Source organism: Podarcis cretensis, assembly GCF_951804945.1.
Source record: "Podarcis cretensis genome assembly, chromosome: 9".
Classification (NCBI taxonomy): domain Eukaryota; kingdom Metazoa; phylum Chordata; class Lepidosauria; order Squamata; family Lacertidae; genus Podarcis; species Podarcis cretensis.
In genome coordinates this window covers 21,576,799-21,596,129 of record NC_137178.1, presented here as the reverse complement: position 1 = coordinate 21,596,129, position 19,331 = coordinate 21,576,799, and the positions used below count along the sequence as shown (strand labels likewise).

The 19,331-nt window shown below is 41.5% G+C and overlaps 2 protein-coding genes across 2 annotated transcripts in view; one reads left to right on the top strand and one right to left on the bottom strand.

The window, feature by feature from the left end:
- The window catches only part of LOC307224305 (uncharacterized protein C4orf17 homolog), a 70,899-nt gene that overhangs the window by 33,382 nt on the left and 18,186 nt on the right, over positions 1-19,331 (bottom strand). The gene's annotated exons all lie outside the window — the stretch shown is intronic.
- Positions 1,378-18,883, top strand: LOC307224292 (alcohol dehydrogenase 1A). The gene is made up of 9 exons (XM_079991040.1): positions 1,378-1,529; positions 7,942-8,043; positions 8,800-8,938; positions 9,305-9,392; positions 10,160-10,379; positions 12,261-12,524; positions 13,593-13,728; positions 14,786-14,924; positions 16,954-18,883. Exons 1-9 carry the CDS (start codon positions 1,512-1,514, stop codon positions 16,976-16,978), a joined length of 1,131 nt encoding a protein of 376 aa, XP_079847166.1. The 5' UTR covers positions 1,378-1,511; the 3' UTR covers positions 16,979-18,883.

Sequence of the window (19,331 nt, the reverse complement as noted above, 5' to 3'; positions counted from 1 at the left end):
TATGGTTTTTTGAAACTCTGATATTGGAAACTGCTACATATAATTACTAAGAAATTTGGATGGAAGAGATTCGAGGAAGTCAAATACTATGTTTATGAAGATGGATGATACTTAATTTTAATTAATTAAGTGGTAATATGTTGCACGTATCTTTTTTCTTTTTCTCCTATTTTTTGTTTGTTTTTATTATTGTTAATCTTTTCTTTTTTTACTATGTTTATCTACTGAAAATAATATTATTATTTTTTTAAAAAAGAACAATGGCTTGTAGTCAACTAATTTACTCAGAGTAGACCCACTGAAATTAATAGCTATGAATCACTTGGGGCTATTACTTACAGTGGGTCTACTCTGAGTATATGTTAGCTGAATACAACTCAATGGGCAGGATTCACTTAATGAGCTCAGTTAGTAGACGTCTTGTGCAAGGACTTCCAATTGTTCAACAGGGCTTTCCCCCTCTCCCCCCATGACCCCCAAATGGATTCAGGGGAGGGTCGGGAGATTCTAGGACATGGGGGCAGTGAGAGGGGGTTGTTTTTCCTGGCAAGCTGCAATGCTTGCGCAGATGAAAAGTTCATAATAGCATTGCAAACTGATGCAGAAACTGAGAAATGGAGCCAAACCGACCTTGACAGATCTGACCATCACAGCTTCTGATTGGACATATCTACAGTACTGTGATTCTACTACCTACCAAAGTTTGATTGACTGAAAAGAGTCATCACCTGTCTTTCAGTCTGCAAAACTGAGGTGCGTTCCAAACAAATTAATAATTGGTACAAAATGCCATTAGTATGTTAAAAATAAAAAGAGCAAAAGACTCACCAAAAAAACAAACAGAAAATACAGTTGATACACATGAATGGCAATTAAAAAACAACATTAGTCAATAAAAGGCCTAGCATATATAAGATTTTCACCAGGTATCTAAACTCATCAAAACTGGTGCCAAGTGAGCATCCTGGTTTCTACAGGCAGTGCTGCCTCTTCATCCTCTCATTAGGTTCGTCTGGAGTGTAACATGCTAGACACGCTATATCTAGTTTCATTTCCTCTCTGGAGCTGAATGAATGGTTTCTATGTTAGATGCACCTGTGATTAGAGCAGGATGGATTTATGCTGTTTAATTTGGCACATATCTGCGTGGATATTTGTTTATAGTACTGTTTTAAACACCTTGATAAGCATCAACAAACTTCTAATAAGCGTTATCTCCATTGCTGCTAAGCTGCAGTGTGGAATCGTGTATCATAATAAGCGTTATCTCCATTGCTGCTAAGCTGCAGTGTGGAATCGTGTATCATAGCAGAGGAGTGGTCTAATGCATCTCCTTTTTGGGCTCTGGGGTGGGATTTAAGAATAAGTGGGTTTGGTTAAAAGGCACCAAGCTGTGTATGTGCAGTTGTAGCTTGCAAGGGAACTGGGTAAGCAAACTGTCCAACACTTTGCTCAGGCTAAACCAAGAAAGCAGAGCGCAGGAGAGACTGCAAAACTGAGGAAGAAGCACAATGAGTACCGCAGGCAAAGTAAGTAGAAAAATCAACACTGAGTATTCACTGGTGCTCATGGTCCAGAATTAATATTGGATTGCACAAATGATTTTTAAAGTAATTTCCTTTTCATTTTTTTTCCTGTAATTGTAAATTTGTTTCATGGGTATCAGTTGAGATTATATATACTGTATATAGTTTAAAAAAATGATTCTAAAAGTCAGGGCTGAAAAGGATAAAACTCCAACTGAGTCATCACAAAACTTATAAAATTAAAAACACAAATAGCTGGAGAAGCAGCATTCATGACCCTTGAGGTCATTTTCACCTCTAAAATTATATGATTCTATGGTCCAGGAAGAGCCCACCGATTTGGGGAGGAACAAGTAAGTACTGTACAACAGTATCCAACAAAATGTGTTATGTTGAAGGCTGCTGCATTGAAAGCTCGTTTTAAGCTAATGGAAACTTGAGAGCAAAAGGTTTTTTAAAAAGAAAAAAGAAAGCAAGCATAGTTCAAGTTAAAATACAAGTAGGGCAGCAATACCTTGCCATTGCTTATGTTTCCACCAATTATAGCTCGAAAGTTAAAATACATGCTTAACTCATTCTTGCCGGAAGCAATGGGACTTCAACAGTGCTTCACTTTTGCTGGATTGTTGCCACACTTTGGAGTTTTTAAGCTTCCCTCTTATATGAAAGCAGTACATACATTATGCCCCAAATACCTCTTATTTTCTTGATCTTATAGGACTGGGATTGCTCTGTGTATTTTAGAGGGTTAGCAGTCTTAATCTCTAGCAGCAAAACTCACAAGGAGTCTTGTGGCACCTTAGACTTCCAACGTTTATTCCGTCACAAGCTTTCCTGCTGTACAGTCCACTTCATCATTTTTTAATCTTCAAGGCACCTCAAAGCTCTTTGCCTATCTTCTTCCTCCTTCCACTGCAGCATAGGACACTGCTCTTTTGCAGAGTCAGGGCATTTGGTCCACCGAGCTCCACTGACCAGCCGTGGCTCTCCAGCGTATCAGACAAGGCTCTCTCTCAGCCCCACCAGGAAACACTGGCAATTGAGCCCAGGATCTTTTGCATGCCAAACAGATGTTCTACCACTAAGCCATGGACCTTCCTATAAACACATTGAGAAAAGTATTTCATTTTTAAAAAAAGATATGTATTAAACAATCCATGAAGGTGCAAATCTGATGGCTATGGGTTAAAACTTTCTGGAGATATTTCAGCTGGAACACATAGAATGCAGATATTAAGCTCACAATGAACACCACCTTTTATTTAAATCCTACCTATTCCCCAAGGAGCTAAGGGAGGTGTGTACGGTTTTCTTCCTGTTGTTCCCATTATTCTTCTCTTCTGGAGGAATTTTAGACTGAGAAAGTGAGAAGCCCAATGTTTCAGGACTCCCAATGGTGAGAGTTGATGTGGCTGGACTACAACTCACACAATGTTTGCTACCTTTGTGTCTAAGCCCTTTACTACAGACTCTTAAGCCAGGCCTCTAATATTTCAGTTCTGAGGCAGCTACTCTTTGCTCAAATAATTTAAAGCACAGGACTTCCGGGTTAGCGCGATCGGTTAATGGCGGATTCCCTCCGAGCTCCGGAGGGAATCGGCTCTGCTGAAGACGGGTCTTACCGCGCCGGCGACGCGGGGACCCTTAGAAACCGCAGGCGCGGAAGCCTGCGGACTTGGTGACTCGGTGGGCACCTTTAAGCACCCTCCCCGACCCACGAAGAGCCTTTTTAAAGGCTACGGAGAGGGTACGGAGAGTGGCGTGGTGCTGGGAGTAGACCGCTACTTCAGTGGAGCGAAGCCGCGAGCCATGGCCGGAGAGCGCTGACTTTTTTCCCAAAATTTGGACTGGAAAACAAACAACCCGTGAGTAAAATGAAATTTGGACTTTAATTTTTTTTTTTTTACCTTGGAATTTGGCACGACCGGGGGATGTGCTAAAGGGAAGTCCGCACCCCCCCCCCACCTACAAATGATTTAAAGCAAGAACCGGAGAACTAAGGTGGAAAGATTATTGTTTTTGTGGTGTTGGACAAAGATATTTCCATGAATTTGACAGAAGAAGTTTTTGTGCTGGAGAGAAAGGGAGGACTCTTGGAAGTGTTCGGGTAAACCCCCCCCCCATCCGAACCCGGGAGCGTCCTGTGCGGGTGCCAGAGGAAAAAGAGGAGCTGTCAAACGGGCGGTTAAAGTTAAGAACTTTGCTACTTAATAACTCTCTGAACTAAAGGTGTTACATTTGAATAGAGGTGGTTGGAAACAAAGTAGTAATAAACAACAAAGTGACGGATTGTTGGAAAAGGACTATTAAGCAATTGGAACCCCCCTAGGGGGAACTAGAGACATTACAATGGCTGCAGAGGGAAAATTACTGGCAGAGATAGAAAAAATGTTTTTTCTCGTGGGAATTTTGCAAGAGCAGAGCACGGCTATGAACAAAGAACTTTTGACCTTGAATTCAAACAACTCTGCTGAATGCATAAAGGACTCAACTGATAAAGAATCTGCGGCTGAACCAGAAATGACATCTTTGGAACCGATGGAGAGGAAAGAAGGAGTGGAGAAAGTACAGGCGGAAAATACCAACCAGAAATTTATATTCTCAGAAAAGAAAGAAGAAGATCTTCGGATTATAAATCTGCGAAAGATGAGAAAGATGAAGAAGGAAGTCCCTGGAGTACTTGGAACACTGGAATTTAAAAGAATAAAGAAACATGATTGGGACTTCCTTTTTGAGTATGGGAGAGCAGCTGACCTTTTGCAGCAACTGCTTTTAAATATTTCGGATGGAAGAAAATTTGTTGTGACTGTGACAGAACTCCTTCGAGACCTGAGGACCAACAAAAAGGATTACCAACAAAATCGGCAGAGAGAGACTAACAGAGAGTTGAGGGCCTCGGATGTGAGGAGTCCGGGCTAGGAACTGTTTTTGTGGACATTTGCTTGGGAAGGGACGGAGACCGGGGTAGGGACGGAGGGGAGAATTGAATTTCAAAATTTTATGATTTTTGTATTTGGCTATTGTGATCTATAATTAGTATAAGAATGGGAGAAATTCATGGAAGGGAAGTTAGGTCGACCTTAGAAAAAGGATTTAATGTTTATAAGAGAATTGGATAAGTTAAATGTGGATAACTAAAAAGAGCTAAGTTTTTAAAATAATAGCAATATGTTTAAGATGATAGACAAGAACTTGCTGAATTAATTATTGGAATTGGGATGTATGAAGAGGGGGTGGGGGGAAGTCTGGGAAAGAGGGTAAAGAAAGTAAGGGTATGAAAATGTATATGTGTTGTCTTTGTCTTTTTATGTGTGTGTGTCTCTATAAAATGTAAAAACCCAATAAAAATTTTTATTAAAAAAAACAACAAATAATTTAAAGCACAATATGCCTGTTTTATTAGAAACGGCTGAGTATTTTCCTGAATGCACTGCCAAGAAACACAATTTACTTCAATAAATACACAGATAACGCTTTCTTCTACATATATAAGCAGAACTTCACAATGTGGAAATAAACTAAAGTATAAGGAATGCACACACCACTGATTTTTAACAAGAATACTTAAGGATATTCAACATCTCAATTTGGATCATGGAAATGCTTCTGTACTTCCACAGACCTCTGTTATTCCTCTTATATACTCAGTGGGTTTTATCTGACAGAAGTAATACTCAGAATAGACCTGTTGAATTAAGTGGATCTGCCAAGTTAGTCAAATGGTTCTCCTCAGACAGTTGGATACAATTCAATAAAAGGAGTATACAGAAAGTTGTATTTCTTCACACTCTATTATGAACAAATACCTATGGCACTTTTTATCATTTAATTCAACGAACCATTTAACTAGGAGACACTAGTAAGTGGTTTGTGGTATTCAGTAGTTCTGGATTCCCAAAGTTAATGCTGCCTACAATAACAGCAGACATGCTTAAAAAAAAAAAAGACTAATTTTGCCAAAGACAGAATGTCAGATAGATGATACATATTTAGTGGTGTGGGGATTGCTTCACTATTACAGAATGTCCTGCCAAGAAGCAGTTTTCTGCAAAAGAGATAAAGTACATGAACTGACACTGGATGTTGTTTAGGCAGCTTTTACTGGTAGTATTAAAATGAGGTTACTAAAAATAACAACACACCACCACATTTATTGCATTTGCCAGATCTGAAATTCCAATGCAAAATATGTGCTGGCAAGAATATTCATCATCTCATTTGAAAATACCTGTCTTCTACATTCTAGCCTGCATTAATAGTATTGCCAGTGACACGTTCCAGGCTAAAAGTTGTTTTAGCATCACTTAAAAAAAAAAAACCCACAAAAAACACCAACAGAATTTATATCATACTTTTTTCTCCAAGGAGGTGGCATACACTGTAGTTCCTCCTCAAGTTTTCCTCCTGTGAGATAGATTAGACTGAGAAGCAGTGACAGGCCCAAGCAGTGGCGTAGCGTGGGTTGTCAGCACCCGGGGCAAGGCAAGTAATTTGAGCCCCCTAAACCGTGGATTTGCACCCCCTAACCCGTGGATTTGCGCCCCCTAACCCTAACCCCCAGATGTTGCGCCCGGTGCGGCCGGCCCCCCCTGCACCCCCCACGCTACGCCACTGGGCCCAAGTGAGGTTAATGGCCAAGCGGAGATTTTAACCCTGGTCTCTCAGGTCCTAACCCAACACTAACCACTACAAATTCTAACCACGACACCACACTGGCTCTCTCATAAGAGGGCCTATAATCCCTTCCCACGAGAAAAATACCAAAATCTGTCTCGTAACTCTGCTTTAGTCTATTTGATTATTTAACTTCTTTAGCACTTAATAGATAAAAAATTTCTCTAATTGCAGTGTACAAAAAAACTGAAGCAACATCAGACAAACAAAATATTACAAAAATACAGTTACATATAAAAATGTTGCATTAATTCATATATTTCAATATGAATTCATTTTCCTTCTGACACACCCTCTCTCTCAGCCTCGGGGTTCTCACCCAGAGCCCAAACAAACTCATAGCTCACCTGCAAATATCAGAAGAGTCCCTAGAAACAGAAGGCAACATCACCCTCGTCTCTCACTCTAGATTTGCTTTTTACGGGCAGGCCCAAGTTGGAAGGTAATTTCTCAGGCTGCCCACAGCTGTGCCCCATTCAGCTGCACTCTCCCCTCCCAATGACAGGTGCAGAAGGTTTGCTGAGTTTCCCAAAGGGGCCAAAGGATGAGGAAAGGGCCTCTCTCCACACACAGCTCTTACTTCTATGTGTATGGATCTCTAAATGTGCTATGTTGCATGACAGATTGAATAATTAAAGCACTCTTCCTAGATACGCATCTGGAAATAGTTAATCCACTCAGTGTTTGAAAGCTAGCCTTTTTATATGGCACTTTTCTTTAGGCTTGTCCAATAATTAATCTTGGAAGTTAATTTGGAGAAGATTTTGCCATTAACCAGTTATGGACCATTGCTAATTCTTGAAAATAAACTACTTTGCACAATAAAAATTTGCAGGATTTGCATCTGGAAACTGTTTTTTCCTCACACATTTCCTTCATCCTTCCCAACTTATGTTGTATATTGAATCAATTCATTTCTTTCACAGAGAACTTGCAAATCTTACCCCAAATCTTAATTTTGTTCATTATTGTAACTCTTTCCTCCAGGTCTTTGAAGACTCAGCAGCAGCAGCTGAATATTCTGATATTTTTATGGTTTAAATATTTTTGGTATATTATTCAGTGTCACCCATTGCTATAAGATTCCTTAGCAAATGGAATCTTATTTTTCAAGGGGGAAATTAGGGGCCATTTTTCAAGGGAGGGAATGTTTGATTTCCCTGAATAGTAGAACTGTTTGCAGAACTCCATCTAACTTCAGTCAATAGCTAAGGCTTACAAATGTTACCATCATATTCATAAAAATGTGCAGCTCCAATCTCAGCAGACCAAATGAAAATCCCAATACACAGACAATGTTTCATAAATGTCACAATGAGCATGTCAATATAAAATATAAACTGGGCCAGCAGGCCAGAGGTTCTCCATACCTAAAAGGAAGAGATGCAGAGGTCATAGGATGAAGGGAAGGTAGGAGCAAGCTTCCAGCAGCCGCTCAGCTGTTATTCATTGTGGTTTCTCCATTCCTATGCTTGGCAAGGTTTGCCAACAGGGTGCCCATGAGTGCCTACTGGTACTTCCTATGGCACTTGCAAAAGGTCTCAATGAAAATATCCTCAAAAATCTACAATGCACAAGAGACTATTTGCTCTTCCTGCTCCTGTCTTCACTGGTTGGACCTTTCTGACGTTGAACATAGACTAGAAGACCTCAGAGGTCCATCTTCCAGCTATGATCTAAGGTGCCTCAAGTGTAACACACAATAACAAAAGTGATTTGATATCTTTTATCATCTTGACAGGTCATTAAATGCAAAGCAGCCGTTGCTTGGGAAGTTAAGAAACCTCTGAGCATTGAGCAAGTGGAAGTAGCTCCTCCGAAGGCTCATGAAGTTCGCATTAAGGTAAACGAGACATATCACGTTGATGCTACATGGACTGAAGACTCATCCTTGCAATGTTGTTCTTTGTTTATTGAAAAACACAAGATAGAGTTCAAAATGTTATGGTTACATAGCATTTATGAAATCAAATTCAGGAAGTCACAGTCTACATTAGAGATATAGAATGCTCTTAATAAAGAGTATATAACAAGACTTCACACATTTGATGATGTAATTGTGGTCTTTGATAGGCCACGAGTTTTACCAAGGTAAACAGACCCTTTATTTTGTATATACCTTTAAAGCACATTCAAAGCACATTCTCCCCCCACCTCAAAGAATTATGGGCACTGTAGTTTGTTAAGGATTACTCGGAACTGTAACTCTGTGAGGGGTTAACAACAGTGTCCAGAACTGGAGGGGGGGGGAAATGTGTTCTGAATGTGTCTACAGCCTTAGACATTCCGTTTTCCCTAGTTTGCCACTGTTTTAGCAAATATTATCATTCCAGCACCCAAGAAGTACACCATACATATTAAATGGGTTTAGCAAAAAAATAAAATAATGCAAAATACTGGCAGTGCCTGATGGGAGTTGGGAGTCCAACAACATTTGGAAGATCACATGTTTTCCATCTCTAGGGTGCAAGATGTTGTTCCACAGGTAACAGCCAGGTGCTAAACGAGTTATCGTGAAATATGTTAATATCTAACGTCCAAACAGGAAAAGAACACAATGATTTCTCCTCTCCTGAAGCACAATTTTGTTTCTGTGCAGATTCTGGCCACAGGGATCTGTCGCTCAGATGACCATGTGATCAGTGGTGCCTTTGCTATGCCTTTTCCGATTGTTCTGGGCCATGAAGCAGCTGGTGTTGTAGAGAGTGTTGGAGAGGGAGTGACTTGTGTGAAACCAGGTATGAACGGTGGGGGTGAGGGCTTTCACATGAGACCCTGAGGGCTACTTCTCACACGGTAACACTTGTGGCCATCGGTGTCTCAGCTGAAGCAGCTGTTGCAAAATTAATACTCGCAAATCACAGTGTAAACGTTTTTGCCCTGTGCAAGCAAATAGAAAGTTGTCTTTGCACTATGCAAATTGTCCAGTTTATGATGAATATGTGTTGTTGTTTTTTAAAATAAGTTTTAATACAGTTCTTTGATGACACTGCAGTCTTTCTTCTCAGTGTTGTGTTACTTAAGTGGCTGCTGAGTTGTGCTTTCCTACATTGTTATGAGGTCTCATGTAAAAGTTTTAACTATTTGTGTATTTTCCTCCACAGGAGACAAAGTAATCCCCCTCTTTGTTCCACAATGTGGAAAATGCACTTCTTGCCGAAGTTCCAAAGGGAACCTCTGTTCTGAACATGAGTGAGCTTCAGTTGTTTGTTTGTTTATTATTATGATTATGATTATTACTACTACTACACAGTTTTTTTGACATAATTTAATGGCTGTTGTTTAAATTAAAACAAAGGGAAAGAGGCAGGAACACAAGGCAGTGTTCCATCTCCTTATATTAATCAGAGCAGTTCATTTTTAAAAAGGAACTACTTTTTTTAAATTAATTGTGGTTATAGCCCACCTTCCCGCCAAGGAGTTCAAGGTGGTGTATATGGTGTACTCCTTTCTCATTTAATCCCCACAACAACCCTGTGAGGTAGGTTAGGCTGAGACACAGGGTTTGCCCCAAGGTCACCCAGTGGGTGTTGTGGCTGAGTGGGGATTTGAACCCTGGTTTCTCCCAGGTTCTAGGCAAAACTCTAACCACTACACCACACTGCCTCTCATCTAATTCATCTTTTCACTCTGTGTAGTTCAGAGATTTTTGAGTCAATTCAGTGAACTTCGTTAAACTAGTTCATTCCAAGCACTGGTACTGATTCACATTGTTCTTCACCTGCTTCCATTGGGCACTATAGCCAGTATTTGGCACTGCCTCTGATAGAAGCTTCCCTCCTGATACAATAACGATTTAGAGGAGGATTTTCCTCAAGGCTACTGCAGAGAAGGAAAGGGTTAACCCAAACTACAATAATTGTTATATATACACAACCAGATGGTGCTATTTGCATTTTAAGATGCACATTAAGGTCACACCTATTTTTTCCCCATTTCTGCCTGTCTCTTTTCAACAGCCTCAGTGAGGCTCGTGGATTAATGCTTGATGGAACCAGCAGGTTCACCTGCAAAGGGAAAAGCCTTCATAATTTCATCAGCACCAGTACCTTCACGGAATACACTGTGGTACATGAAAATGCAGTGGTGAAAATTGATGCTGCTGCTCCTTTGGAAAAAGTGTGTCTGATCGGCTGTGGGTTTTCCACTGGTTATGGTGCAGCAGTTCAAACAGCCAAGGTGAGTTCTACTAGAGCACAGGTATATCCACTGCTTAGCTCAGTGCTTCTCAAAAGGTGTGGCATGCCATATTGGTGTGGCAGGAGAGGATGGCAAGGGTGGTGGGAAGATTCAAGGACAATCAAAGAAACATTTAAGCAGTACAGTATAGTATAGTATAGTATAGTATAGTATAGTATAGTATAGTATGCGGCAGCTAGACTAGTGACTGGGGCGGCCGCCAAGACCACATAACACCGGTCTTGAAAGACCTACATTGGCTCCCAGTACATTTCTGAGCACAATTCAAAGTGTTGGTGTTGACCTTTAAAGCCTTAAACGGCCTCAGTCCAGTATACCTGAAGGAGCGTCTCCACCCCCATCGTTCTACCCGGACGCTGAGGTCCAGCGCCGAGGGCCTTCTGACAGTTCCCTCACTGTGAGAAGCAAAGCTACAGGAAACCAGGCAGAGGACCTTCTCAGTAGTGGCACCCACCCTGTGGAACGCCCTCCCATCAGATGTCAAAGAGATAAACAACTACCTGACATTTAGAAGACATCTGAAGGAAGCCCTGTTCAGGGAAGTTTTTAATGTGTGACATTTTAATGTATTTTTAATCTTTGTTGGAAGCAGCCTGGAGTGGCTGGGTAGTCCCAGCCAGATGGGTGGGGTACAAATAAACAACAACAACAACAACAACAACAACAACAACAACAACATAGTATCAAAATATTGGGGGGGGGGTATACAAACAAAAGCAGTATCCACACCTCTCTTCAAAGAGCATTGGCTATTCTTCTACACAACATATTGTTCTCCGCAACATATTGGTGTGAACAGGGATTTTCAACTCGGACAAATATGAATGGTCAGAAAAATGAAAGGCTTCATTGTGTTGATGAGGAGACATTAGTTTGTTTGTTTCAAATTAGACCTAATATAAATGAAATTACCTAGCCAAAGCAAGCTCATACCTCTCATTGACTTTGTTTACATATTTTGTGTACATATGTAAGAGGCTCATTTAGAATTATAGCCTGGGAATGATTCATGTTCTTATGTAGTTGCATTGTTTTATACTTTCTGGATGTCCTATGATCATTTTATAAAGTAGTTGTGTTCTATGTTATAAGTCAAGCACTGCTAGGAGTTGTTTCTTTTTGTTTCCCAGTGCATTTGTCTTGTCTCATCCCTTGTTCCCCTGTTCATTTCATCCGGAGATGAAAAATAATGTAAAGTAGCTGAGCATCATTAGCATTCCATACAATGTGTCCTTTGTTGTCCCATCTCAGCACAGCAGTGTCTTGCCTACTTAGCTGTCACAGAAAAGAGACAGAGCACATGCTGCTGTCACCATAGGTATGTCATGGTGTCCCCTTGGACCATTATCTCCAACAGTCTTGAGAAGCTGTTTTGTACTGAGCCAAAACAGGTGTTCTACAATCAAGGTATAGAACCCTCTGATGTGTTCTAGGTATCGTGTAAACCTGGATTTCAGGAACCAAAGTCTGTGAATTACCATTTCAAGGGATGGATAGCCCTGAGACCAATCCAGAATACATAACACACAAAGGATAACTCCATATTTTAAACTTTTTGTACCACATATTAGAAGGACCATATTTCAGAGGGTACAGCTCTTTAAATGCCCCTTATTTCTGAAATTCTAAGCTGGTCCCTACTGGAAGGGACCAAAAAGCCAGGTGAATCAGCAGAGCAGGATGGAAACAGCTCCCTGTCCACCTATTGCCCAAACCCTGTTTTGAGAAGTTAAAATACTACATATTTTTTCCACACCAGTAAAATTGTCTTCTGAACAAAAGTTGGGAAAGTATGCTACACTGAGATATACTAGGACTACTGAGCTGTGCAACCATTTTTTTGATCTTATGGTTTCCTAGGTGGAGCCTGGTTCAACCTGTGCTGTTTTTGGTCTGGGAGGAGTTGGTCTCTCAGCCGTCATGGGCTGCAAAGCAGCTGGAGCTTCCCGAATCATCGGGGTCGACATCAACAAGGATAAATTTCCCAAGGCTAAAGAGATGGGAGCCACAGAGTGTGTCAACCCTCTGGATTTCAAGAAGCCCATCAATGAAGTGCTGTTTGACTTGACTGATGGTGAAGGTGTAGACTACTCGTTTGAAGTGATTGGGCGTGTTGACACCATGGTATGTGACTTCAGAAACTGGACTGCCAAATAGTGCCAATAAGGCAGAATTAAAATCGCCAACCTGGGGATAGATCAGTACAGTCAGGAGTATTGATTGAGAAAGTCCTGGGTGAACAAATATGTGGCAAAATATAAAGTTGGTTGTGGTGCATGACTGATGTCTGAGGGTAGGCTGTGCCACATGAAAAGGGATGGAGGGATGGAGGAGAAATTTGATTCAGTATGCATCTAAAGCTGAATGTCTCAGATTTGCATTTCCCAATATATTATGCAAACAAAAACACAGCTCTCCTTCAAATTTGCATTTCTCTGAATTTTGCAGTGCAGTTTTACAACCAATGTTTAAAAAAATGCATGTATTAGGGGAAAGTGTGCATAAAAATGAAGAGATTGGGAAAATAGCATATAAATATGCATTATATTAGGGAAAATGGCTTGCAAAAATTGATCAAAACTGTATATAAACCTGTTTTTATTAGGAGAAATTAGTAGCAAAATGTCAGTGGATTTGCATGAGGATTTTAAAAATGAAATAAACCATAAATTGCTGCAAAATGTAGAAAAGTGTGGGAAAAATGAGAAACTGGCAGATACTTCCATACCAAGATATTACTGTAAATTCCCTCTTCCAGGTGATTCAAATCCCTGGTCTGACATTACACTTACAGTTGCCTATCACATCTCTCTGAGCTGAGCTGAGCTGAGAACAGTATTGCAAAATTCTGGGAGACACAACATCCAAAGGACAATTACATTATGATTCACACAGTAGTCTTGGAGATGCAGATCTGGTCAAAATACATCAGAATTCTTAGTCATCAAATATTTCGAGCATCCCTATCTACAAGATTCAAAGTACATTTTTCAAGGGAAAGAGAAGGAAAACAATAATGAAAGCTTTAAAATTCAGATGCTTTGGGATTTTTAACCATTGTCCCAGTTTACTATTTAGGCCAGGGGAGAGCTTTTATTTTTACAATAAAAATTTTAAAATTACAAAATTTTATCACCACATTTTGTAAGTGAAACAAATAATGAAATGCCATGTCTTTGTTTTTTACGTCAGACGGCTGCCCTGGCATCGTGCCACAGCAACTATGGGACCAGTGTAATTGTGGGAGTGCCTCCTTCCACCTCTACAATTGCTGTTGACCCGATGTTGCTTTTCACAGGCCGTACCTGGAAAGGATCTGTTTTTGGAGGTATGATTGTGGGCTCCCCCCCCCCAAAAAAGCATATTAATTCCATGTATGCAGGTTAAAATTTTGGATAGCTTCATGTCCACAAAAAAGGGATAATTTTGGACATGGCGGTGAGTTTCTGAGTGTGCTTTGGGATATTTAATGCAGAAATGTACAAACTGTACCTCCAAACCCAGGAACAGCACACAACTGAATCCTGTTGTCAGCTGCCATTGACAAGAGTTTCATCGGCATACTTGATAGCTCTCCACTTCTCAGAACTAATTCAAGCTCCTCTGGGAGGTTCTTAGAGTTGGGGAGGAGGGTGGGGCGAGAAACAGTGAACTGCTGGATCCAGGAACAGGCTGTCCAGTTCAGTGGGAGCCTGAACAGTTGCAGGGGAAGCAGTCTAAAGTCCAAGCCAAGCAGAGAGCATTCAGCACTTTGGACAGCTCAAAGACAGCTGCAAGAGACGTTGTCCCTGCAGTGAGCTAGAGTCAGATGAAGCCTTATGACCAAAGCTGGACTGTAGTGGGCTTCACTTCCTGGGAGGAGCTGGCCGGCTAGTTATTTTGTATTATTTGGCTTATTCAAGTCTGGTGAGACAGAGGTAAAACAAGGAACTTATCCTGAGTCAGAGGATGCCGACAGGCAGTAGTGGGATGGAGGCTCTTAGTCTTACCTGATGTCTGGCAGGTGAGTCATTGCTTCTTACCAAGAAGGGGAAGTGGCAATGAGGTCAGCATGGTTTGAATGCACTAGTGTACCCAAACCAATGCACTTACCAGTGCCTTTGCACTGCTCTGCTTTCCCTTCTGGTTTGTCCCTTCCCCTCCGGGTAAGCAGCAGCAGCTCACCTACCAAGAGAGATTGGGTAAATGTATCTGTGCCACCATGCCATCTGCTACTGGCAGCATGGCTGGGGCTGCAAAGGTCCTGGATAAGGGCCCTAGCGGTTCTTTCTCAAGGAAGCAGGAGTCCTTTGCAATAAAACTTCAGGGAAATAGTTTCACAAATTGTATTGCTCTTATTTCCATGTTGCATTTTGCCTGATCTTTCCTTATTTGCTGGTTTTCAGGGTGGAAGAGCAAAGACTCTGTCCCCAGACTGGTTTCTGATTTCCTGGGGAAGAAATTCATCTTGGATCCATTAATAACCCATACACTACCATTTGAAAAAATCAATGAAGGATTTGAATTGCTCCGGGCAGGAAAGAGGTGATTCTTTTTTCTTCTTTCTTAGCTGTACTTTTAAATACCTTCTCCTTGACTGTGGGGTACAGTTTGTGGAGCTACCTGCAGATTTCCAATCAGGCAAGACTAACTGGGCGAATGGAAGCCTCCATGTCAGTTGCTGCCTCCACACAGGTGATGGGTTTGGGATGATGTCTGTAATTTCCATAGCAGAACATCCAATTTGCATGTGTAGGTTCAGTTTACAATCTTTCACAAAAGGATCAGGTGGCATAGCAGGAAAAAGCCCCCTGTCTGGGGCTCTGGAATAGCACTGTCACTAGTCAGAGAAAAGACTACTGGCCAAAATGATTATTTTTATTATTTATATACAGGCAACCCCACCCTCCAATTTACCTGGGGGTTGTGTTCTGAGACACCGTGTGAATCAGTGAAATTGCATATATTTGAAACACCATTGGAAAAGCCTGCAAACATCCTGTTTCTGACATTTTTGTGATGTTTTTGTGTCACTTCTGGGTTTGGCACAATGCACATGTGCACAGTTGCACACATATTGAATGGGGGGGTTGCCTGTATTGATATTGCTTACTTGACGAAATGGCTTCTAAGGGGTTTACAAACCAATTATAGAATATCTCTTTACACCTAATTAAAATGCACAATAAAATAAATTCATTAAAATAGTTTATCAATTAAGCAGCACTGAAATTATTAGATCCGGAACTTCAGGTCTGGAGATCAGGAGAAGGTTTGTCTAAAGAGATGCATCTTCACAAGGCAGCAAAATGTCATTACCTATGGAGTGTCTTGTATTTCAGCAGGCAGAGCATTCCACAACACTGGTTCTACCAGTGAAGAAGCCTGCCTCTGTGTTACAACAAGATGATTATCATCAGGTTATGGCCAAACTAACCAGATTCCGATGGATGGACAAACAGTCTCACCTGTGACAAGGCAGCTGCTTCTGCTTTTGTGACACCTGGAAGTTCTGCTGTCATTGCTGTCACCATCACCTATCTGCTCCTGTGGCCACCTGCTATGCCATTGCCCTGTGCCCCATTGCATCCACTGCTGGCAAGAAGCACTGTCACCGCTGGTGCCAATTTCAGGCAAGATCTCACCCAGAATGGGCGCTGTCTTGCCTCAAATCGGTTCTGCTTCTCTGCCACTGGTGGAGGTGGTGGGGCAGGCGGGGAACCCATGGGTATGCTGCTTGGGGGGCTTTTGCTGCCTGAGGCAGTGGCCTCACACTACCTAATGGCTGGGCCCTTTCTGGTTGCATGTGGACCACTACCATGTGCACAAGACAAACATCCTTGACTCTTCTCTCTCCCATGAGAAGAGTCCTGCTGGATCAGGTCAAAGGCTCATCAGCAGATTGTGCTCATAGTGACCAACCAGATGTATATGGGAAACCATATTGGCAAAACCTATTGGAGTTTCGCAACTTTCTGACTAGTTGCAGGACCTTAGCCAGACCTAGCAGAGTACACGCAGAATCCACGGAATCAATTGGCAACTTGGCCCCAGACAGGATAGACGAAGCAGGAACCAGGAACTTGTAGTTAGGTGTTTATTATATACAGTGGACTATTTACAGGAACAGAACACGGGTCTTATGCTAGCTCTCTCTGACACAACTCACAACTCCTACACTGACACAGAACTCTGAACTCAACCACTGAACACACACATTCCAGTTAGTAGACCATTAATTATCACTCCCTTGAGAGAGCTTGACCAATCAGGGAGCCTCTGTTATCAGCAGGCAGACTTACTCCTTCAGATTGCCTTCTGGCTGTCTGCCAAGCCTTAAGTGACTCTGTGTGAGTAGCTGCACGTGCACAGTTTCCCAACAGTAAGCAGTATTTGAAGGCATACGGCCACCAGCAGTGGAGGCAGAACATAGACATCATAGCTAGTAGTCACTGATATCCTGCAAAGGCAGGTTGGAAAAGTACAGGAGACAGTAAGATTCTAGCAGCTCTCTTTGAGTACCTGGGAAACAAGGCTTGTCAGAATCATATATATATTGTTTTTTATGTTTCAGCATCCGCACTGTCTTGACATTTTAATATCCTGGGGTGAGAAGAAGGATGACAGAGTGAACAATAGAGGAAGCTACTACTCCCAATGTCTATAATCAATATGAGTGCTAAGTTTGTTTATGTTTTCATTTTCTTCTGTTCTGTCCTCATGTTTGCTTAATGGACCAAATCTGAAGAGGTTTGCTTTCTCTCTAGCTAAGAAGTTGAAAACATGTACATGCTTGAGAGCTTAGTTGACCAGGTGATGGCCAAAGGTAATCTAATACCTTCTTTTGGTAGGGTATTTTCTGCACAGTAGCCTCTCTGTGCTTCCAAATAAATGAAAACTACTGCAAACACAGTTCTCAAGTTATCAGGTGTTAAGGAGCTTGACATAATATTGAGTTTCTTACTGTTTCAAAAAACAACAACATAATTATGACTTTCATTTCCAGCCAGAGAATGACATGTTATATTGGACTAACTAATATTAAAAATACATCATTTGGCATTTGAGTAAGATTTCATGTAAACTCTCTTTCTGATCTAGAAATGGCTTATAGGTGAAGAACTCAGATGCATGTGTAGAATTTCTCCATGTACAAAAGCTTTCCTTGGAGCACTATTTGTGCATGCAAATGGATGCATGTGCAATTTAGTTCTCCGTTGATAATATGCATTTTACATGAATGGGACCTCACCAGAAGAGCTCAATGTATGCATCTGAGTACTCGGAATGGCCATCTGGATCAGAGCAATTGTTGCATCTATTTCTATAAAGCACCTTTCATCACTCGGAGCTGTATACAAAGTGCCTTAATTTAGCAGTATCTACATTAATTATACAAATTGTTTCAAGGGCGCAGTAGAGTCTAGCTAAAGTTTTTTTAATTGCCAGTAAAAAAAAAGTGCTACTATAAATCACATTACAATAGATTATACTTACAGTAAAATAACTATATTTCTGTTTCCAAAGGCAAAGCCGGTACTAGTTAATCTTTTAAGTGACTTGTTTTATATACAGAGAGATGGTTTAGGCACCAGATTAAGTCATGGGACACACAGGTTCTCATAATGGGAGGAATTCAACCTTGTGCTATTATGATTGTTCTGACAGTGGAAGCACTTGTGGTGTAGTGGTTAAGAGCGGTAGATTTGTAATCTGGTGAACCGGGTTCGCGTCTCCGCTCCTCTACATGCAGCTGCTGGCTGACCTTGGGCTAGTCACACTTCTCTGAAGTCTCTCAGCCCCACTCACCTCACAGAGTGTTTGTTGCAGGGGAGGAAGGGAAAGGGGAATGTTAGCCACTTTGAGACTTCTTCGGGTAGTGATAAAGCAGGATATCAAATCCAAACTCCACTCCTCCACTTCTTGCTTGCCAGATGGAATAACCCCCCTCTCCCCTGCCCCCGCACTTTTCTAGGGGTTTATCCTGATGCTCCAAAGTGAATTTTGAGAAGGTGCAGAGGAGGGTAAATTGCTAGCAGATACCTTTGTCCTGGTTTCCGCTAGTGTGTCCGTTTAGTTGAATCCAGACCAAAGTTCTTGCTAATTCCCATCTCAGCATGTGATAAAGTCTACGAAAGAAAGATGTGGCCTAATAGCAGGTTATCATTTCTGAAACTTTTGTTGCTATCAGCTGTAAGGACTTTGCCTCCAGTATATTGAAACGAGGCCTCCTTATGCATTGGCTTAGCTGCCGAGAACTTATGGAATGTTTATGAAAATGTCGGGTGGCCATGTCCCCAGTCTCCCGCCATCTGTATGTTGACCCTAAGTTTGCCAAGAGATGAGTTAAGATTGTAGTAACAGTTTGTATTAGAACCGATGCAAACTTAGGTGTAGCCTGATTTTACCTTATTGTTTTCCTTTCTACCATTGTCTCTGCTCTTTGATGTGTCTTTTTTTCCCCCTTGGCGTGTATATGTAATCAATAAAACAGCTTTCCTGTATTCAGCTGGCGTGAATCTGTAAGTTCTGCAATCCAGCTATTTGGCAACCTTTCTAACCTGAAAGGAATAGATAAAAGGGAGCAACCTGCGGCCCTCCAAATGTTGCTGGACTACAACTTCCATCACTCCCTGGTCATTAGTCACGTTGGCTAGGGCTGAGGGGCTGGATTCCAACATCTGGAGGGACACAGGTTAGCTCCTTTCACTTGCCTGAAGTTTTTCCATGGTAGCTTGACCAGAAATCATGTTGCGGGGAGCATGTACACCGACAGTACTGTCAGCTCTCCAAAAGAAGATCCAATGCAAAGAATGTTGAATCCAATGGAGACATCTGTGTTCAGCTTCCTACTCAACCGTGAAGCTCAATGGGGTGGGCGTGGGGTGGCCCTATCATCTACCATATTTTCCACTCCATAAGATGCACTTTTTTCCTCCTAAAAAGTAAGGG